Raw genomic sequence first — 23,945 nt, 5'->3', positions numbered from 1 at the left:
GTTGAAGTTGTCTAGATGTGCAAGAAGTTACTGTGGCTTTTGCAAAAATTGAGGAAGTAGCAAGAGAGCATCTGAACAAATGCTGCTTCACACCACACTAGAAGCAGTAGCCATCTATGTCCAACTATTTGTCAGAATAACAACACATAACACTGACCTCCTCCTGACAGAGAATCACTTACCAAGAGACAGCAGATCTTATGGAACAACTATCCTCATCTTTTAGATTATGTATTGGGTGATTTTAACCCTCAAAGTCTCTTGTGAACAGCATCACTAACATGAACAAGAGGTCAATCATTACAAAGACAGCTCTCTGAATTTGACCTCTGCTTGTTAAACACAGGAACTATAATATATTTTAGTGCAGCAGAATGGGTTGATAATGAAAGCTCAGTGGCTTTGAACATGGACTAGTTACCTGAGTAACAAATCCATCTGGGACATTCCAGCACTTCTAAAGCTGAATAAGCCAACTGTCGGTGATATGATTGTGAAGCGGAAAAGCAAAAGAACAAACGCAGCTAAACCAAGACCAGTCAGACCTAATGTACTGACAGACAGGAACTGTCAAGCGTTGTGAAGGGCTCCTGTAACTGAGTAGAACATTCGTGGGGAGATCTGTGATAGCAACTACTTCCCTATTGTACTATTCCTCCCGAGTTGAGAAATAAAAAAAATGTACAGTTCTGGACTCTTAGGTAAGCTGAATGGTAAGCTAACACCTCCAAAGTGCACTTCAGTGTGCTCCAGCAGGAGAACATAATTGATGGGTTGGTACAATATGCTACTGCTGTGATCATACACACTGCAGACACCACAATCCCCTTCTTTTTGGCTCCTCTCCAGTGGAAATGTGTAACATGGTGGCTTCAAGAGATGAGAGAGATGATTAGAAAATGTATAGGAGCACTCAAATGTCATAAACACCACTCATTAATGAATGACTTAATTTTGTTCAAATCTTTCCAAAGAAAAGTACAATTTTTAATCAAGAAAGGAATGTTAGGAACAATACGTGTTTTCTGTGAAGATACACACCCCATCCTCTCGAGTACTGGCTCATTTACACTGTATTTGTGCCCACTGTATGCCTGCAAGAAACTCTGGTATCTCTGCCAGTGCAGACACTGACACTGACCCCCAGAATTTTCTGAACTTCAAGCATCACACTTTTGCAGCAATGTATGGTTCCAACAATCGCTCCCTTCTATTGCAAATTTCTGATGTGTGGCAGAATGCAACTCTTCATCATTCTGCTCTTAACACCTATAAACTTATGATTTCCATTTTAGTGAAAGGAATGCTCAACAGCACTTTAGCTTTATGTTGTCATACTCCCTCAAGAGCTGGCCGTGGTGGCCGTGCGGTTCTAGGGGCTGCAGTCTGGAACCGAGCGACCACTACGGTCACAGATACCTCGGGCATGGATGTGTGTGATGTCCTTAGCTTAGTTAGGTTTAAGCTGTTCTAACTTGTAGGGGACTGATGGCCTCAGACGTTAAGTCCCATAGTGCTCAGAGCCATTTGAACCATTTTTGAACTCCCTCAAGACCCAACAAAATAAAACATCAAATGCTAGGACACCTCATCAGTGATTGTGTTGGCTATACATATATGTACACTGGTGGACATGAGCATCACTCTCCAGTGTGTGTGTGTGTGTGTGTGTGTGTGTGTGTGTGTGTGTGTGTGTGTGTGTGTGCACTGTATTCACTGCAGTACCAACAGCCATATCCAAAGCTATACAGCACATCAGAATTTTTCCAAACCAGACTTTCTCATATGCAGTGATTCCTTGAGTGGACTACAGACAATAGAACAATACTACTCACAAAACATACTGGTCTCTAATATCCATGGTGTATCACACAACATAACCAGAGCTATAGAACCTCCATAGCTTTCCTTTTACTGACCAGCACCTGAGCATGCCAGACAATGAACTCACTGACAGGGTGGCAAAGGAGGCAAACATAATCGCTACATTTTATAATGGAATCTCCAGACACTGACCCAAGGACACAGCTGGGACATTTTAACATGAATGCCTGGGAAAGGACTGGTAAACTACCTTGCTCCCCAACAAATTGAGACAAATTAAAAAGGGACTATTAAGGAGATGCAGGCTTCCCTCTGAGCCTCTTGAAAACAGTTCATCTATATATTTTACTTACGTATCAGCCATACTAGACTTGCACATGAAATCATCTTCTGACAAGAGGACCCTACATTGTATGTGTGGAGCACCCCTAACAATGTCTCATATCCTCATAGAGTGCATCACTCTGGATTATCTGCAATGTGAGCTTAAGCTAAATATATCACTACCTCATTTTTAGCTAGCTATAAAAAAACTGTCAACAGTGTTTTACATTTCTGAAGAGAAAGTGTACAATACAACAAAATTTAGTGTGAACTCATCTGCAATATTAGAGGGGGCAGGTGTAGATGGAATGGCTTTCACTGCAGTTCTGGCCCTGGGAGACCTCCAGCTATGCTCAACCGTCAAACCAATGCATATGATGATTTTTATCCCCTTTTTTGATGGCCAGGATCCCACAAGATGTGCCTTGCCAAGATCTACTTTTACTTGGATGGTACAATAATTGACAGAACAATAATGAAAAGCTCAAGGGCTGTGACAGTCATGGGCAGAAATTGACAAACATTTGGTGTCAACCAGCAGCAGGTCCTTGTTGCCAAAGAAATTTGTAGAACAGAGCCTAATGTCAGAGGGAGATGACACTTTTGTATATATTAAGTGTTTTGGCACTATCTCATGCAGTGAACTTGGATATGATGAAACCCAACAAAGTGTCAAACCTAATGAATGGAGTGGGACAGCATGTCTGTCAAGCTATTCTTTTGAAGGATAGAACCACAGTAGAAGACTCCATCACCAACTCAAGAAGATATTAACTGATCTCTACAAGGGAGATCAACAATGAGAAATGCAGTCAGAAACTCTGGGAATATGTGGCTACAATCAGACAGCACCTGATATTCTTGAGGACACAGATACATTTGACTCCTTCACCGGTTCGATCCATAAGCAGAAAAAGAGACATTTGGAAAATGGAGGACAATATACTAGTATGTTTCCATTATAGACACCCTGGATATGTTGTATGCTAGTCTAAAGAAAGGAAGATGGCTGCAGGCAGCCTGAAGAACGAAGCCTATCAATAGAACCAACATGCTGTAGGCACTCTACCTTGCTATGCAGAGGTTCCAGTCACTTGCCCATATTGAAATAAGTAAAACTAAATGAGCAACAGTCTATGGAGGTGAAACCACAACAAATAAAAATTCATGAATTACAGTCACTAAGATGTCAGGAAATGACATTGACATCATCCTTGATGACCAGTCTGTCCAAGCATCATTTTCTGTTGTATCAATTCTTATCATCAACAGCTGAAGAATATTATGATCTGACACTGAGAGGCCATTGTGCTGAATATTGCAAATATAAAATGCATTCAGCTAAAGGAAACTGTGTTACAAAAACAACTATCAGTTACATAAAAGAGCTATTCAAATTTATTGTTTTATCAATGCAGCCATAATGTTATCCTTACAAGGAACTTTTCACAGGGATCACAAGCAGTCATAGACCATGGAAAATTTTTGATCCAAATTGGCACAGCTACTTCAGCCAATTCACATGATGATGAAACTTCCTGACAGATTAAAACTGTGTGTCAGACCAAGACTCGAACTCGGGACCTTTGACTTTCGCAGGCAAGTGCTCTGACACCATGTTCAGTCACATTCCAGACATGTTCAGTGGCGTTCAGATCTGGTGAGTTCAGGACCAGCACATCAACTGGAATTCCACACTGTGTTCCTTGAACCACTCCATCACTCTGCTGGCCTTGTGGAATAGCGCATTATCTTGTTGAAAAATGCCACTGCTGTTGGGAAACATGATTGTCAAGAAGGGGTGTACGTGATCTGCAACCAGTGTATGATACTCCTTGTCCATCATAGTGCTTTGCACAAGCTCCAATGGACCCTTGGATGCCCATGTGACTGTCTTCCAGAGCATAATGGAGCTGCTGCCAGCTTGTCTCCATCCTGCAGTACTGGTGTCAAGGAGCTGTTCCCCTGGAAGACAATAGACTTGTTCCTTTCACTGGCATGATGAAGAAGGCATCATGATTTATCAGATTATGCAATGTTCTGCCACTGGACCAAAGTCCAGGACTGATGGTCACATGCCCATTTCAGTAGTAGTTGCTGATGTCATGGTTTAACATTGCCACATGTGTGGGTTGTAGGCTGTGGAGGCCCATCATTAGGAGTGTTTAGTGCACCGTGTTTTCAGACGCATTTGTACTTTGCTCAGCATTAAATTCTGAAGTTAGTTCTGCCACAGTTTGCTGCCTGTCCTGTTTTACCATTCTGCCCAGCCTACAACAGCCAACATCTGTAATTTACTTATTTATTTATTCTTTGCCCATGGACTCCAGCTGAAAATCCAGCTGGGAGTATTGGGTGTGTCATACAATAGGCTATTAACATCAAACTTGATTTCATTATATATAAATGAAACAAATGATTAAACAGAAACAGTCCATAATCATACAAAGGTATTACATGTTTCACTTTATATGTACACACAAATCCAAACAACATACATGATAATTTTTATAGGTACATTTCAGTAATGATATAACATATTAAACACCATCTTAGTATTCACTCAAACTGTATACACATTTCTCTGTGAGATATAGTTTCAAATGATTTTTAAAACATTTTAGGTCTCTTTCTTTTTTAATGATTTTGGGGAGTTTATTAAAAACCTTTTGCCTGCTTCTTCTGGGGCAGTCATAGACAGTTTTAGATTTCTGTTTATCATGTAATAATTTTCATTTCCTCTTGTACCGTGTTTGTGTACATCTTTATTTAGGAGGTGTTTATTGGTTGACCTTACTGCCATTATACTTTGGTATATGTACAGTGAATATACTGTCATAATATTATAGTGTACAAAAGCTTGCCTACAGGTCTGTCTTGGTGGTATTTTTGCAATGCATCTCACTGCCCTTTTCTGAATTGTGAATATTCTTTTTAGGTAGCCAGCTTGTGCACTTCCCCATATATGAACTGAATAAGACAAATGTGGGAAGACAAGTCCATAATACATTGATCTGAGGACTTTATCATCCACAGTCTTAGCTGTTTTATGCATGATGAAGATCTGTTTGTTTATCTTTTTACACAGTGCATCTATGTGCTCCCCCCATCCCAAATGTTTGTCTATTATAGTTCCTAGAAAATTTGTGCTGGTTACTTCTTTAATAGTCTTTCCATTTATATTAACATTTATATTATAATTTTCACTATTCTTGGTCTGAAATACTACATTTATTGTTTTAGACTGATTCATAAACAGGTTGTTTTGTGTTAAATATTTATTTGCATTTTCGATAGTCAGGAGTGCTTCCTTCTCAAGCTCCTCCTTTGTGTCATCTGTGCAAATGATTGTTGTGTCATCAGCATACATTATAAGTTTCTGATTTATATAGCTAGGGAAGTCATTTACGTAGAGTATAAATAGTATTGGCCCAAGCACAGACCCTTGCGGCACACCGTGTTTAACTGTTTGTAATTCTGATCTGTAGTTTGTTATATTTCCCCCATTGGTATGTCTGATTTCTGTGCATTGTTTCCTATTTGTAATGTATGATTTAAGTATGACATAGCATTTTCCTCTAATTCCATACTGATATAATTTCATCATTAATTTTGAGTGGTTCACACAATCAAATGCCTTAGATAGGTCCATAAAAATCCCACAAGTCTTTTGTTGCCTCCCAAGTAAATTAAGAATGTGCTCAATTATATCTGTTGATGCTGTTTTTGTTGACTTCCCTTCTCTGAAACCATGTTGTGATGAATGCAGTATACTGTACTTTGTTATAAAACTTACAATTCTATTCTTTATTATCATTTCATAGATTTTAGCAAATGCTGAGATCAATGATATTGGCCTGTAATTTCCTAATTCATCCCTGTTCCCTTTCTTAAATATTGGCTTCACTTTACTTACTTTCAGTGAATCTGGAAATATACCTTCTTCTATCGCAGCATTCAGCATGTGTGTCAATGGTTTTAATATACATTCTCTGCATTCCTTTATGAGATGTGATGTGACACCATCCAAGCCAGATGAATGTTTAATTTTAAGTTGTTTTATTAGGTTTGACACTTCTGCATCCGTTGTAGGTATGAAAACCATAGTATGATTTGTATGTGGGGGGCTTAACAATTTACTTACTGCATTTGTTTTATTTTGACTTATTAATTCGTCTGCTACAGTAATATAATATCTGTTAAAAGTATTGGCTACTTCTAGAGGGTTTGCGTTGCTTTTCCCACTCATCAGTGGGCAGATGTCCTCCGCCCGATTTGTTACTTTTCCTCTCTCTTCATTAATGAACGACCATAAACCTATTGAGTGGTTCTTTCCCTTATATATAGACATCCTGATGAATGATGCTTTAGTTTTTCTGATAAAACTACAGTACTCTTTCTTTTTTATTTTATACAGTGTGTTGTAGGCCTCAGTATTTTTTTGTTTGGAGAGGTCATAACACACTCTCAGATTATTTCTGGCATGGATTACTTCTCCAGTCACACAGCTTTTCTTTTTTTGTTGCTGTTTGACAAGCCTTTTACTAACAGGACATGTAACATCATAATAATAATTGAATAAAGAAAAAAACTGGTTCCATTTGGTGTTTGCATCTTTAGCTGCATATATTGTTTCCCAGTTTTCTGCCTCTAACATCTTTCTTAGCAGATTTTGTTATGTGGGTAGTTCTGTCTTCTCATCTCCCATATCTTCTGCACTGAATCTGTTGTTGTTGTGGTCTTCAGTCCTGAGACTGGTCTGATGCAGTTCTCCATGCTACTCTATCCTGTGCAAGCTTCTTCATCTCCCAGTACCTACTGCAACCTACATCCTTCTGAATCTGCTTAGTGTATTCATCTCTTGGTCTCCCCCTACGATTTTTACCCTCCACGCTGCCCTCCAATACTAAATTGGTGATCCCTTGATGCCTCAGAACATGTCCTACCAACCAATCCCTTCTTCTGGTCAAGCTGTGCCACAAACTCCTCTTCTCCCCAATCCTATTCAGTACCTCCTCATTCCTATTCAGTACCTCCTCATTAGTTATGTGATCTACCCATCTAATCTTCAGCATTCTTCTGTAGCACCACATTTCAAAAGCTTCTATTCTCTTCTTGTCCAAACTATTTACCGTCCATGTTTCACTTCCATACATGGCTACACTCCATACAAATACTTTCAGAAATGACTTCCTGACACTTAAATCTATACTCGATGTTAACAAATTTCTCTTCTTCAGAAACGCTTTCCTTGCCATTGCCAGTCTACATTTTATATCCTCTCTACTTCGACCATCATCATTTATTTTGCTCCCCAAATAGCAAAACTCCTTTACTACTTTATGTGTCTCATTTCCTAATCTAATACCCTCAACATCACCCGACTTAATTTGACTACATTCCATTATCCTCAATTTGCTTTTGTTGATGTTCATCTTATATCCTCCCTTCAATACACCATCCATTCCATTCAACTGCTCTTCCAAGTCCTTTGCTGTCTCTGACAATTACAATGTCATCGGTGAACCACGAAGTTTTTATTTCTTCTCCATGGATTTTAACACCTACTCCAAATTTTTCTTTTGTTTCCTTTACTGCTTGCTCAATATACAGATTGAATAACATCGGGGAGAGGCTACAACCCTGTCTCACTCCCTTCCCAACCTCTGCTTCCCTTTCATGTCCCTCGACTCTTATAACTGCCATCTGGTTTCTGTACAAATTGTAGATAGCCTTTTGCTCCCTGTATTTTACCCCTGCCACCTTTCGAATTTGAAAGAGGGCATTCCAGTCAACATTGTCAAAAGCTTTCTCTAAGTCTACAAACGCTAGAAACGTAGGTTTGCCTTTCCTTAATCTTTCTTCTAAGATAAGTCGTAAGGTTAGTATTGCCTCACGTGTTCCAACATTTCTATGGAATCCAAACTGATCTTCCCCGAGGTCCGCTTCTACTAGTTTTTCCATTCGTCTGTAAAGAATTCGTGTTAGTATTTTGCAGTTGTGGCTTATTAAACTGATTGTTCGGTAATTCTCACATCTGTCAACACCTGCTTTCTTTGGGATTGGAATTATTATATTCTTCTTGAAGTCTGAGGGTATTTCGCCTGTTTCATACATCTTGCTCACCAGATGGTAGAGTTTTGTCAGGACTGGCTCTCCCAAGGCCGTCAGTAGTTCCCATGGAATGTTGTCTACTCCGGGGGCCTTGTTTCGACTCAGGTCTTTCAGTGCTCTGTCAAACTCTTCACGCAGTATCGTATCTCCCATTTCATCTTCATCTAAATCCTCTTCCATTTCCATAATATTGTCCTCAAGTACATCGCCCTTATATAGACCCTCTATATACTCCTTCTACCTGTCTGCTTTCCCTTCTTTGCTTAGAACTGGGTTTCCATCTGAGCTCTTGATGTTCGTACAAGTGGTTCTCTTATCTCCAAAGGTCTCCTTAATTTTCCTGTAGGCAGTATCTATCTTACACCTAGTGAGATAAGCCTCTACATCCTTACATTTGTCCTCTAGCCATCCCTGCTTAGCCATTTTGCAATTCCTGTCGATCTCATTTTTGAGACGTTTGTATTCCTTTTTGCCTGCTTCATTTACTGCATTTTTATATTTTCTCCTTTCATCAATTAAATTCAATATTTCTTCTGTTACCCAAGGATTTCTACTAGCCCTCATCTTTTTACCTACTTGATCCTCTGCTGCCTTCACTACTTCATCCCTCAAAGCTACCCATTCTTCTTCTACTGTATTTCTTTCCCCCATTCCTGTCAATTGTTCCCTTATGCTCTCCCTGAAACTCTGTACAACCTCTCGTTCTTTCAGTTTATCCAGGTCCCATCTCCTTAAATTCCCACCTTTTTGCAGTTTCTTCAGTTTTAATCTATAGGTCATAACCAATAGATTGTGGTCAGAGTCCACATCTGTCCCTGGAAATGTCTTACAATTTAAAACCTGGTTCCTAAATCTCTGTCTTACTATTATAGAATCTATCTGATACCTTTTAGTATCTCCAGGGTTCTTCCATGTATACAACCTTCTATCATGATTCTTAAACCAAGTGTTAGCTATGATTAAGTTGTGCTTTGTGCAAAATTCTACGAGGTGGCTTCCTCTTTCATTTCTTAGCCCCAATCCATATTCACCTACTACGTTTCCTTCTCTCCCTTTTCGTACACTCGAATTCCAGTCACCCATGACTATTAAATTTTCGTCTCCCTTCACTATCTGAATAATTTCTTTTATTTCATCATACATTTCTTCAATTTCTTCGTCATCTGCAGAGCTAGTTGGCATATAAACTTGTACTACTGTAGTAGGTGTGGGCTTTGTATCTATCTTGGCCACAATAATGCGTTCACTATGCTGTTTGTAGTAGCTTACCCGCATTCCTATTTTCCTATTCATTATTAAACCTACTCCTGCATTACCCCTATTTGACTTTGTGTTTATAACCCTGTAGTCACCTGACCAGAAGTCTTTTTCCTCCTGCCACCGAACTTCACTAATTCCCACTATATCTAACTTTAACCTATCCTTTTCCCTTTTCAAATTTTCTAACCTACCTGCCCGATTAAGGGATCTGACATTCCACGCTCCGATCCGTAGAACGCCAGTTTTCTTTCTCCTGATAACGACATCCTCTTGAGTAGTCCCCGCCCGGAGATCCGAATGGGGGACTATTTTACCTCCGGAATATTCTACCCAAGAGGACGCCATCATCATTTAATCATACAGTAAATCTGCATGCCCTCGGGAAAAATTATGGCCATAGTTTCCCCTTGCTGAATCACTAGTCTTTATATTTATGTCTATCATGATTGCAAAATGGTCTGCTAATGTGGAGTTTATTACCTGTGTGTCGCAATAGCATGTGGGAATTTTTGTTATTACATGATCAATTATAGTTTCACTATGCTTTGTTACTCTGGTTGGTTTATCTATTTTTATTTTTAGGTTGTATATGCACAATAAGTCCAATAGGGTCTTAGTATTGTCTGTATTTTTACTTGTGTCTATGTTCAGATCTCCTATAATTATCAAATAAGCATATGTTTTTGAGAGGTGTTGGATTATATCTTCCAGCTGTTCAAAGAAGGTTTTGATTATACCATTTGGTGATTGATACAAACCTAATACACAACATAAATTCCCAGCAATTTTAGTTTCCAGTGCTGTAGCTTCAAAGCTCAATTCTATAGCATATTTTGTTATATTTATGGCTTTAGTTGATTTATAGTTAGAAAAAATGGCAACCCCACCACCTTTATAGGAAGTTCTGCAAAAACTGGCTACTTTCACATAATTCTTCAAGTTGTACATTCCTATGTGATTTTCTTTTAGCCCATGTAAGTGTAACTACTAGAATGTTTGGCCTATACTCCTGTAATATTACCTCTAGTTCCTCTGTTTTATTGTTTATGTATTGAACATTTTGATTGAGTATTCTAACAGTTGGCTTTAAATGTAATAATTCCCCTTCCTGTAATATACTAAGCACTTCACTTGCTCCCTTTCCTTCTGGTACTATGCAATGTTTTTTTTCAGTTTGTGTCATTAAACCTGTATCGTATCTTTGTCTGGTGTTTATGTTCTCCTCACTGTTGTCACACTGGTATTTAAGATGGACAGTTTTACTTACATCTTTTTCCATGTTGTCTTTCTGCTTACTCGGTACCATAAAAAATCCTCACTTAGTGTAGCAGGTCTCCTAGTTCTCAGGTATCTGTCTTGATTGGAAGCTGCTTCTGCTGTTGATCTCCCAGGCCTCAGGTACCTCTTCTGTGTGGTTGCTGTTGCTGGTGGCTCCTGTGCTCCCCGACTTGGTGACTGCCCTTCTTTGTTAGCTGCTGCTGCTAATGACCTGTGTATGTTTTCCTCAGATGCATTTTCATTGCCTTGAGGTAGTATTATGGGGTCTGCTGTTCTGGATGCTGTTGCTGATGACGACAGCTCTGCTGATGATTGTGATGATTCTGCTGCTATTGGTTTATCTGACACTGCTGCTGAGAATATCTGAGTCTTTGCTGCTGCAACTGGTGTTTGTTGTAGCTCTACTGCAGATAACGATGGTTCCACTGTTACAGACAACTCTTGTTTTGGCGGAATTGGGATTGGAGACACTTCCATTATGGATGACTCATTGATAAATTTAAGTATTTTGGCACTAATAATCTTATTCCCTTTTACGTTCATGTGGAGACCATGTCTTGTGAAGTGCTCTCTGTGAACACTGTTTATCTCTACGAAAGTCGTATTCTGGAAACCTCTACATATTTTCTCAAATAGCCTGTTTGCTGTAACAATCTCGATGTTTACGTACGAGTTTTCCATCAGATCATGTCTCCTGGGGATACTAACAATGTAGAAATGCACTCGAGGCATCCTTTTGACTGTTTCCTTTAGGATTCTCGTTGCACACCAAGTTTCATGACAGAAAACATCATTTGCACCTGCTATTATGATGCAGCTGTTACCGGTCATTAATATGTTGTCACTGTTTTTCAGAATCTCGCGTAATGGCGCGCCTAGTTTGATTATGCCTGTTAGATTAAGGTCTGGGTGATTTCTTCTCATAATTTCCGTAATTCCTCTCCCATGACTATCCAAAAAAATATATGTCTGTTGCTTGTGTCCTTGCTTATGCATAACGTGGTTGTTTACTTTTTTTGTACATTTGGTTGTGCAGACCTACAAATTTTATGGCTAGCATTAATGAGATCTTCTTGCCTTGACGATTCAGACAGTTCCCGTATGGTTAGTACCAAATTTTCCATTGTTTGTATATATTTTTTTATAATGTCAAATTCTTTTTGAAGTTCGTGATGCACGCTGTCTTCCATTCCCGCGTAGTACTCTCCACTCGCGATCTCGCGGCCATTACACTCTATGTCACATTTACACTGTATTTGTAAATCTTCTTGAGCAAAGTAGTGTGAATGGCACCATTTATGTTTAAACACACATATTCTAATTCCATTTAGCACTGTTTCATCACAAACAATACACTTGATTGAAATTAAGTCCTCAAAAACTGCAGACGGGTTAAAGTTACGTGTACACTTGCCGCCATCTTGCAACATGACGGGGTGGCCCCCAAAACCCATGACTTCTGAATGTGATTACACCTTGGTTTCACCACTTCTTGAAGACACTTATGGAAACACTTCTTGAACACCTGACAAGTCGTGCAGTTCCCAAAAGCTCACGCCACGCCTCCAAGCCATCGCAATCTGCCCTCGGTCCCCCTATTCTACAAACAGAATGCACACTCACTGATACTACGTGCACCATATGTGTGTCTGACTAGCAGTCATTCCTCACCAGGTGATGCTACTATCATCTGGACAGGTTTATATCAATAGTGGGTCAGTGGTCATAATGTTCCGGCTGGTCAGTGCATTGTACCCATCTTTAAAATAGATATCTTGACATAAAATTAATAAAATCTAATTCTAAAATAATTGTAAGTTTAGCAGCAACATTCATTTTTTCCCTGAAATTCATCAATCTTGTAAAAAGACTTTTTTATTAGGTGCGCTTTGAGAATTTGGGTAATTGTTTATTAAGATATTTAATATTTGATGGGACTGCATTAAACAGCTTAATGCCGAAGTAGTAAACTTATACTTAACCAGATTAAGACTTTTAAGTTCAATATGCAAACTGTTTTTGGTTCTTGTGTTATATTCGTGACATTTAGTGTTGTCTTTGTACAGACAAAAGTTATTACAGACAAAAGTCAGCAAGGAAGAAATATATTGTGATGCAGTGGTATGGATTCCCATCCTTTGAATCAGATACCTGCAAGAATGCCTATGGTGGACACAACTCATTATTCTAATGGCTTCTTTTGCACAGTGAATTTATTTATTTTCAAGAGGTTGGTTCCTCCAGAATGTAAAGCATATGACATTAATGAATGAAAGAAGTCAAAGTAGGAATTATTGGTATCTGCTTCAACCACTAAAGTGATAACCTGCAGTGCAAAAGTGCTAATCTAAGTCTTTTAAAAAGCTGAAGAATGTGGATTGACCAATTATATTTACTGTCTACATAAGCACCCAGGATTTTTTTATCCTCAACTTCCTGTGTCGGTTGACCTCTACACTCTAAGTTAATTCCTTCAAGGATTTTTGTGGTGTATTGGACTTCATGTTATGGGTTTTATCTGCATTGAGTGAGGTACCATTTGAAGAAAACCAGTTTAACATTTCAGTGAAAACTTTGTTCACAATTTGTTCAAGACTGTTTTCTGACAGTTCATCAGTGAAGATTGTGGTATCATCAGCAAAAAGAGTAAATTTACTCTTTGTATCAGAACCAAGTGGGAAGTCATTAATGAAAATAAGAAATAGCACTTGACCTAAATTAGAGCCTTGTGGCACACACTGCAACTTCATGTGCCCCACTCAAGTGAAGCATGTTCTCCAGATAGGCCATTATAGATTACAGTCTGCTTTTGATTCTTTAGATATGACAGAAGCCACAAATCAACACCACCTACTAAAGCATAATACTCTGGCTTTTTCAAAAGGCCTCCAAGAGATCACAAAACAATGCCTATTGGTGACATTTTTCTGTTGATGGCTAACAAAACTTGATTTTAAAAAAAGAATATTGCTTGTTCTGTAGAAAGATCAGACTGAAACCCAAACTGATTTTTGTTGAGGATATTGTGGAAGTTTAGATGACTAAAAATCATTCTGTTCATGATTACCTCAAGAATTTTTTGAAATATAGTTAAAAGGAAGAAGGATTGATAATTTGTGACATTACTTTTGTCACCTTTTTTAAACAGTGGTACCACCACAACCAGTCTATCAGAGATAATTCCCTCTTGCAAAGATGAACTGAATGTGTTACTTGACACTGGACTTAAAATATTTCAATATTTTACTAGAAATGGTCTACCCAGACAGGTTTTTTTTTTATTTTTAATTGACTTAATTACTCTTTCAGTCTCATTTACTGAAACATGAGATAGAGATATCTGTGGTGTTCTGTTGCCAATACCTGTCTGTAGAAGAGCCATCGCTTCATCCACAGAAACTTTACAGCCAGCCTTCTCTGATACTGTCAAACATGTTTGTTTAATATTTCTGCAACTGCTTTAGGTTTCTTTACAACACTGTCACCTCGTTCAATTCCGATGTGTTTTGTGTTCCCCATTTTTCTGCCAGTTTCCCTCTTTATCACATTCCAAATGGTTTTTATTTTGGTTTGTGGTATCTCAATTTCAGATTTTATTTTGTTTTGTGGTATCTCAATTTCAGATTTTATGCGCATACTCTTAGATTTATGTATTATCTTTTTTAGTGTGTTACAGTAAAGTTTATAGTGCTCCTATATCTTTGGGTCATTGCAAGTACTAAGAGCACAATATATGATCCTCTTTGTTTGGCAAGATATTTTTATTCCTGCAGTGAACCATGTTTTCTTGCCAGTCCCTACATGTCAGCAATGATCATAGCCATTAAATGTGGACAAGGAGAGCTCTGAGTTACCATTTGTCATGAATAGCCATAATTCATCCCTATGTTATATGTAAAGGGACTGCCAAATCTATCGAGGCGAACTCAGATCCATCAATGGAAAATTAAACTATGCTAACAATAACAACAGCGTACTAGAGAAATATACTAGCCAGCTTGACTGAGAAAGGAAATTGACCACTCATCATCAATTTTTGGATGCATTCAAGTCGGGAATGGAGCTATAGACCTGAAGGCTGGAAGTGAAACATGGTACCAACAATGGGGACCATCATCCACTAGTCATTGCTCATACAGAATGTAACAAGCAGAAGGATGTATGGAAAGTAGAGAAGATTCTCTGAGTCATTGGTGCTCACTGTCTTCCTTGTGAGAAAGAAAATTGGCACATGGCCTTTCTGCACTGATTACCAATCGATGAACAGAATCACCAAAAAGGGTGTATACTGAGGTGACACTTCTTTGTGAAGCTTGGTTTTTACTACAAAAATATGAATTGTGTGAAATTTAGCCTCAATAGTGAAAGGGGGGAAAGTGTCCTCGGCTCCTAGTTTGAACAAAAACTGCATAAAATTCTTTTTTTCTGAAGAACATTATGCATAAGTATCTGATTAACCAATGACTTTATGACTTTTAACTTAATTATTAATACTGCTGTATCAATATAATTAATACAATCTATAAAGCTACTGTATACACCATCTGAGAGGAAAGTATGATGAGAAAATGATATTTTCTTCTAAACAAGTTTATTCTGTAATAGGGTCTCTTTTATAAACATATGGTGATAGCCTGTTTAATTTAATTCCCTGTAGTTTGGTCTTCTGTCAGAGCATCTTTAACAAAATCAAGGATTTGATACACAATGACTTGATTAAAGTGTTCTTTGACCTTTCACTCCATAATTCCAGTTTTGAATTTAACAATAATCCATGCTAAGCCATTTGAATCGTTTTTAAAGTTGGTATAGTCAGACTCATCCTTTCATCTTTTCATCCAGAAAGCTCCTGAGAGTGATTTCATATATCTGACACCTACAAGTCAAACACAAGGATTATTTTTTGAATGGTTTTCAGTTAAAACATACTGGTCTAAAAGAGCCTGAAATTAATGCTATTGTGTTATAAACCAATGCTTTAGCATAGAGGTAAAAATCATTCACCATGAGTATCATAAGATGTCTGTTGCCTGCTCTTTTCCATGTAGCTTAGGTAACCAAAATATATGCAAAACTATCAGCTCTGAATGTGTAATAGATCCTTCTGATATTATAATTTCAAATAGATTTGTGTGTAAATTTATAAATACTTAACTTACTGAACTACTGAATTCCATATTCACTTTGGACTTGTCTCTTCACAGGTACCTTCACTCACCGAGACACTCTCATTCTCAGATAACTGGTAATTAATTTCATTCATGAACTTTGGCCCTTCTGTCAACCATTGGTGGATCATAAACATATTATTTTCTACAATATATGTTGTTGTTGTTTTTGTTGCTGCTGCTGCTGTTGCTGCTGTGATCTTCAGTCTGACACCAAGTTCTCTCAGGCCAAAAATGTGCCCTCTTTGAAACTCTCTGGTTTGACACTGCGGTTTGTGTATGCCTCTGCTAGGCATCCTGCATATCTGCTCAAGTCACACTGAAGCATTACTTTCCATTTATAGTGACAACAAGAGCTGCAGGCACATTTTACCAGTAGGTGGTGTCGTGCCACGATTTCGATGTTGACCTTGGATCAGTGGGCCTGCGTGGTTCAAATGCTAAACATTTCTGCAGAACATTCTCATGTACATGCCCTGTGAATATGAACTTCCTATCTCTAGTCATTCGAGTTTTTTTTTTTTTTTTTTTTTTTTTTTTTTTTTTTTTTTGTTGAAAAAGAGTGTAGTAAAGTTGCCTACAACAATAACAGTCACATCCATCATGTCAATAGATCCTATATTTATAAACAGTAATTCTCTATCAGTACTCAGTTTACAAAACTTACTCAGTGGCCTTTTGAACCATGATAGACTTTGATTTAAGCTTAAACAAATGGGTGTAAGTAAACCTATGTTATCAACTATCACTTACAGAAGAGATATTAAGGTTGCCAACAGCTTAATGTTAATTAACCACCTGCTAAAGCATGAGATCTGAGAAAATGGGAAAATGTTTATATTGAGGATGAAACTGAAATGAAAACAAAAATATTCATTGATAAACAGTGCCATTATTTTAAAATTGCCTTTCCCCTCTTGAAAAAATCCAGGAAAGCCATTCCCAAATGATGGGTCACCAAGGGAATAATTACTTCCTGTGTAACCAAGAAAAAAACTATACAAAGTAAGTAAGACAGACAGTGTTCCAAACTTCCAAAGATACTTGAAAAAGTATAAAAGATTCTTCTAGAAGACCACAGCCAATTCGAAACAGATCTCAAAACACCAGATTTTTTCATAGGAACCAAAGCCAGATGGGACTCACCTGAATATCTCCAGCTGAATGGAATAAAAATCTCTAATGCAAAACAGCTTAGTGAACACTTTAACTTGCATTTTTCAAAGATTACTGATAATCTAATGTCAGGAATCATTATGCCAGCAGTACAACACAAATCTATTTGATTTTGATTTGATTTGATTTATTTCATGTTCCATAGGTCCAACTGTGTTGGATACACAAGGACGTGGAACAAGTCAGTTTTTTACAAATACAATCTGATAATCTTATAGCATATACAGAAATTTGAGTACATAATTATATAAAAATGTATACAGTAAATTCTTTGGGCAGCAATACAGAAAAAGAAAATACATATTTTCTTAGAATCATTAAAACACTACAGAAAGCAGATACAGAGCACACACAGATACAGAGCTCAGGTTAAATAACATTCTTAATGGCATTATGTCAACTTGTATTATATAATATTAAAATATTACAATTTATTTAGTTAAAAATTCATCTAGACTGTAAAAAGCTTTTTCTAGCAGAAATATTTTTAGTGCTTTCGTAAACTTACTCTTGTTATGAATCTCTGTCTTTATTTCAGGAGGAAGAGCATTGAAGAGTTTTGCTCCAGTGTAGTGGACACCCTTTTGTGCCAAGCTCAAATTTCTGAGCTCGCTGTGTATGTCATTCTTCCTCCGTGTGTTATGCTCATGATAATCACTGTTTGGTTGAAATATCTCTATATTTTTACAAACAAAACACATGAGAGAAAAAATGTGTTGGCATGTAGTTGTGTATATTTTAAGTTTACGAAAAGTATTTCTACATGAGTCCCTTGGGCACAATCCACTTATAATTCTTAAAGCTCACTTCTGTGCAATAAACACTTCACTTGCTAATGGCTGGTTGCCCCAAAAAATAATTCCGTACTCAATGAGAGAATGAAAATAGCCATAGTATGCCACTTTTGCAGTGTTAGGTTCAACACATGTAGTGGCAACCCATAAAGCATAGGTAGCAGAGCTAAGCCTCTTACAGAGATCAATAATATGTGAAGACCAGCTCATTTTCTTGTCAATGTGCACTCCAAGAAATTTTGTTGTCTCCATTCTTACTATTGGTTGATTAACACATGTCATACTTATCTCTCTCTCTTTTTCTGTTTTTGTACAGAATTGAATAAAGCTGGTCTTACTGGAAATTTAATGAGAGACCATTCACCTTGAACCAATTAACCACATCTGAGAGTATGTGATTAATGAGTTCCTCAAGATTGTTGTCTGTGCTACTGCTCATAAAAATTGTGGTATCATCAGCAAATAATGTAAATTTACATGGCAGGCTTGTACATGATGGTAGATCAGTTATAAGAATCAGGAATAATAGTGGCCCAAGAATTGAGCCCTGAGGCACTCCACATGAAATGGAACTCCATTCAGAATCTGAGGAAGTGTTACATACTCCACCCGAGCTATTCAAGACAACTTTTTGTTTTCTGTCTTGGAGGTACGACTGTAACCAATTGCCTGCAACACCACTTATTCCTATTAATTTTGCTTATTGCAAGAGAATCTGGTGATGAACACAGTCAAATGCTTTGGATAAATCACAGAAGACACCAAGTGCTAGCATATTTTCATTAAGGGTTTCTAGGACTTCATTTGCAAGTGCATAGACTGCGTCTTCTGTTGAATGGACCTTTTGAAAGCCAAATCGGCTCTTGCTGAGAACTCCATTCTTCATGAGATGATCAGTAATTCTTACATGTATTAGCTTTTCTAGAATTTTCGAGAAAGCTGTCAGCAAAGAGATAGGTCGATAGTTAGTTAGTTCAGCTTTATCGCCCTTTTTGTACAGGGGGTTCACAATGGCATACTTAAGTCTACTGGGAACAACACCTTTCTGAAGGAAAACATTGAAAATATGACACAGAATGTCCCTTATCCACACACAAGAATATTTCAATAAATTACTAGATATATTATCAACCCCTGCAGAGTTTGTACTTTTTAGAGACATGATGATTTTTTAAATTTCCTCTATAGTGACAGGATTTTTCTGAAATTGTGTATGAATATACTGCTTGACAAAGAGTTACAGCTTCATCAACATTGGGCTTGCAACCAATATGTTGAGTTACTGATAGGAAGTGTTTATTAAAAATCTCATCCACCGTTTTGGGGTTATCTACTAGGGTAACTTCATGTCTGATTTTATTTACATCTTCCTTGCTTGTTGTATGTCTTCCCATTTCTTTTTTTACAATGCTCCAAATTGTTTTTATTTTATTATTGGAACTATCTGTTTACTTCTCATAATAAAGTGCTTTTGATTTCCTTATTAGTTTCTTCAAAATTTTACAGTATAATCTATAGTGTTCCCATTTTTCTACATCTTTACAGAATCTTATTGCAGCATGTTCCCATTATCAGACAGGTCAATTTTTCTGACACCAGTAACTGAAAAAGAGGTACTGATAACCACAAGAGCCATAAAATCATCAGATCCATGTGGATTTAAAGAATATATATGTAGAGACTGTTGCACTGCAATATAATATGATCAATAGCTTAACAAGCAGAGGACATTTCCCAGAAGTATTAAAGACCTCAAAGGTAATTCAAATCTTCAACAAGGGGGTCAGTCATGATATAAACAATTATCATCCTATTTCCATTGTCCCAACTATATCCTAGATATATGAGAAAGTCATATGCTGTAGAATCATAGTACTTTTAGAAAAAATGGAATAGTTGACCAAACACTAATTTGAATTTAGTGAAAACAGGACTGTTAATAATGCACTGAGCAACTTCTTGAAGTCTTCAACCAAAATAAATTGTCTTCTGGACTCTTCATTTTCTGAAATAAGGCTTTCAGAATAAACATTGACAAAAAAAAAACAATAGAACTGCAAACTTTTGTTAACTCAGGATGGAATCAGAAATTTTGATTGACTGAGGAACCCTATATTCGTGGTTTGTTATACCTTTGAATAATTATTCAGTCAACTCATCTAATCTTCAGCATTCTTCTGTTGTAACATGACTCAAAGGTTTGTGTTCTCTTATCTGAACTTATTATCATCCACATTTTTCTTCAATACGAGGCCCTAAGACAGGCAGATACCTTCAGAAAAGACTTTCTAATACTTAAATTTATATTTGGTTTTAACAAATTCCTCTTTTGCAGAAATTCTTATTTTGCAATTGTTATTCTGCATTTCATATCCTCTCTACTTCAGCCATTGCCATTTCCTTTGCTGCTCAAATAGCAAAACTCATCTACTACTTTTAGTGTCTCATTGTCTCATCGTAGGTTGATTTAATCTGACTACATTTCATGCCACTTGATGAGTAATCTATTTTCAAGACACTATCAATTCTGTTCTGTTCTGTTATGATTTCAGAAAAATTTGATGATTTATTCAAGAGAAAGAATGTCACAAGCTGAGCAAGTCAGTAATGCATTGGTCCATCAAGGAAGCTGTTATTTTGCTTGGCATTGGTTGACAGGGTTGTTAGATGTGCTCTTTAGTGATATTATTCCAAGTTCTGTCTAATTGGCATCTTAGATCATGTGTACGAATTATATTGCTTAAATATAAGCTCAAGATGGTTTGCCATTAAGGGCAACAAAGTGGAGCATATATCATGGTCAACATACTGCTACAGATGACAACCAAAGGGGTCTTGCTCTAAAAAAAATAGCATCTCAGACAATCACTCCTTGTTGCCAGGCCATATGGTAGGTGACAGCCAAGCTGGTAGCCTACCACTGTATGCGGCATCCATAGACATGTCTTCAGCCCAGAATCTCACTGGTTGGAGTGAAATTTTTTCAGTGATGAGTCCCACTTTGAACCGAGCCCTGATGTCCTGCAAAGATGTGTCTACAGATGCCCTGAACAGCTGTGGGATACCAACCTGACTGTCATCCACCATGCGGCCTGACAGCCAGGAGTGCTGTTTTGTTACCCCATGTGGCAAGCCATCCTGAGCCTATGTTTCATCAAGATAATGGGTGGCCACACATGGAAAGAGTTTCGACTGCTTGTCTTCATGCTTGCTAATCCCTAGCTTGGCCAGCATGGTTGCCAGATCTCTCCCCAACTGAGAATTTTGGAGCATTATGAGCATGACCCTCTAACCAGGTCAGGAGTTTGACAATCTAGCCCACCAGCTCGACTGAATTTGGCACAATATCCATCAGGATGACATCCAACAACTTGTTGATCAATGCCAAGCTGAATAACTGCTTGCTTCAGGGCCAGAGATGGACCAATGCTTCGTCAACTTGCTCAGTTTGTAAAGCTCTTCCTCTTGAAAAAATAAAAATAATTTTTTTTGAAAATTGTTTGCTTCTACGCATACATCATGACTACTGATTTCTGTCCTGTTTGGACAATTGCTTCAGGGTGCATTTTTTTTTTTTTTTTGTGTCACTGGTGTTTTCAAATTGTGGTATTAGTTGATAACAAATTTAACATGGGAGTAAGTTCATTACAAGTTTGTTGTCAATATGACCAGCTGTTTAAAAAGATATTTACAAGAGGTTATAGGATGGATGCCTCATATTATCCTTATTATACTCACTTTCTTCCTCCATGGTCTTTGACAAGTTACCTCTGAATGTGATGTCATAAGACATTAGTGGATAAAATATGAAAAGTAAGTCAACATGTTGGTCATTTTCATCTCCAAAATCTGATATTATCCCTAACTCAAAAGCTACAAAGCTTAAACATTTAAGAATATCTGTAACATGTGGCTTCCGGTCCAGGCTTTTGTCAGTATAAACACATAAGAATTTAGAATATTCTGTTTCATTTATTGATTCACCCTTGTGCATTATTTCTAATGGTGCAGACAGACACTGTACAGTACTGATCTGCACATGTCATGTTTTAGTTAAGTTCAGTGACAGTTCATTTTTAAGTAAATTTTATTTGCATTTTCTAGTGTTGAAGTTGCTCTGTTAGAATTGTATATAATATTTATACCCTCAACAAATAGAACTATTTCTGCTTTTTGACTAGATGATGGAACATCATTTATATATAACAAGAAAAAATGAACAAAAATGTGGTCTGCCATTTCTTTGTTTTAAGTGAATAATAGTAGTAAAAAGATATTGGACATCAACTGCAGATTAGTAATCTGGTGTATTCTAGACATGACATTGAGAACAGAATCATTTATTGAGAAATCCAAAATTCAGGTAGTATGATAGTTTTGCATCAGCCTTGCATCCAGTACCAGACACCATACCACTTCTTTCTCTTACTGAAAGCAAAAGAAACCATTTGCAAGCATCATTTTGGTTTTTCAGAAAAATTTTTATACATTTATGGGACATTCCTGTAAAACCTTCCAAAACTCTTGTTGCATACCTCATTATGTAGTTTTGTGAAATTCACGGATGGACATAATTTGAGGATGTGTACTTTCAGAAAAGTAGCAGTTTGCATCAATTTCTTGAAAGTTTCAGACTGACACTCATACTGATTTCATTATAGAGAGGGAAGGTGTCTTTAATGTCCTGGCAATGAAAGACTGGCAGCTTTACTGGACTCAAAACATTTGCCATTACAAATGTATGTGAATATGTGAATACATGGTAGTCAGATTGTGCCAAATTAACTGTATATAACAACAGTTCATAATTCAAATCTCTCACATGTTCCATTTTCATAGAAGTGTCTATTGCTCTGATGAATAAGATTTAGTGTTTTATTTTGCAATACAGGCCTCTTCTAATGTAGTTTTTCCATTTGGTCCATAAAATCATCATAGTACTCATCAGCTATTGATTTATCCTTTGCAGGAAAGTCAGTCCGTAGAATATATTTTTTATTCCAGAAAACACCATTGTTAATCTTTCTAATATATAAAATAAATTAAACCTTTTTCGATGCTAGAACAACAGTACCATTTACTGCTCTGATTGCTGTTTTATTTTTTATGTGATGCAATGAATGCATGGTAACAAATAAGTCCACAAAATCGGTTGAAGTCTTCTCAAAATGCTCTTAATTATACTGAGAAAAACACTTTCATATTGGCCGTACATATACATTCAAAAAATTCAGCACCTACCCTAAACAAAACATTCTCATAGTTAATTCTTAATATGAAATATGCCATGCTCTTTATTTTGATATGCCCATGGTATCAGTTATTTCACACACTTTATGTGTTGATTGCACTATACTTCCTTGGTGTTTCCATGAAGGTGAAACTTCATATAAATCAATATCATCTGTGTGGCATAACAAGAAATTTTCACCTTGCATATCATGAAGGTGAAACTTCATATAAATCAATATCATCTGTGTGGCATAACAAGAAATTTTCACCTTGCCCTCAAACATATCCACGAAACACAATGCAAAATGTATTTTATTCTATTTAGTTTTAGATCAGGATCTTTCAAGCTTTATAGACTGAATGCTACCTCAAGTATGCTTTCACCATCTATTAATACCAACAAAATCATGTCAATCTGCACATTTATGCCCTGATTGCTGGCTCCAGTACTACCCAAGTTCCACCAATATCTCAATCAACAACATAGTAAAATACAATTTACTATGGAGAATGAAAAGAATGCGGTGCTGTCTTTCCTCAAAATGGATGTTTATGGAAAGCCTGATGGTAAACTTGGCCACCGAGTATACAGAAGAATCACCAGCACAAGCTAGTACCTCCAGACCTCCTCCCATCATCATCCTATGCAGAAGAAGTCCACCTTTCACATTTAAACCAGGAGGTTTCACAGGATCAGCGATGACGAACACCTGAAGGCAGAACTACAAAACCTCAAATCCATTTTTGGAGCCAATAGTTATGGCAACAATATGAC

The 23,945-nt window shown here is 37.2% G+C and overlaps 1 protein-coding gene across 1 annotated transcript in view; it reads left to right on the top strand.

The window, feature by feature from the left end:
* Positions 1–23,945, top strand: part of LOC126248825 (uncharacterized) — a 651,409-nt gene that overhangs the window by 384,820 nt on the left and 242,644 nt on the right. Inside the window, exon 4 of the mRNA XM_049950238.1 lies at positions 17,683–17,760. Within this exon, the coding sequence (XP_049806195.1) occupies positions 17,683–17,760 (78 nt within the window). The remainder of the gene's footprint in view (positions 1–17,682; positions 17,761–23,945) is intronic.

This window comes from Schistocerca nitens, chromosome 3, assembly GCF_023898315.1.
Source record: "Schistocerca nitens isolate TAMUIC-IGC-003100 chromosome 3, iqSchNite1.1, whole genome shotgun sequence".
Lineage (NCBI taxonomy): Eukaryota > Metazoa > Arthropoda > Insecta > Orthoptera > Acrididae > Schistocerca > Schistocerca nitens.
Note: the sequence above shows the minus strand (reverse complement) of the source record. Positions and strands in the feature narration are given on the sequence as shown.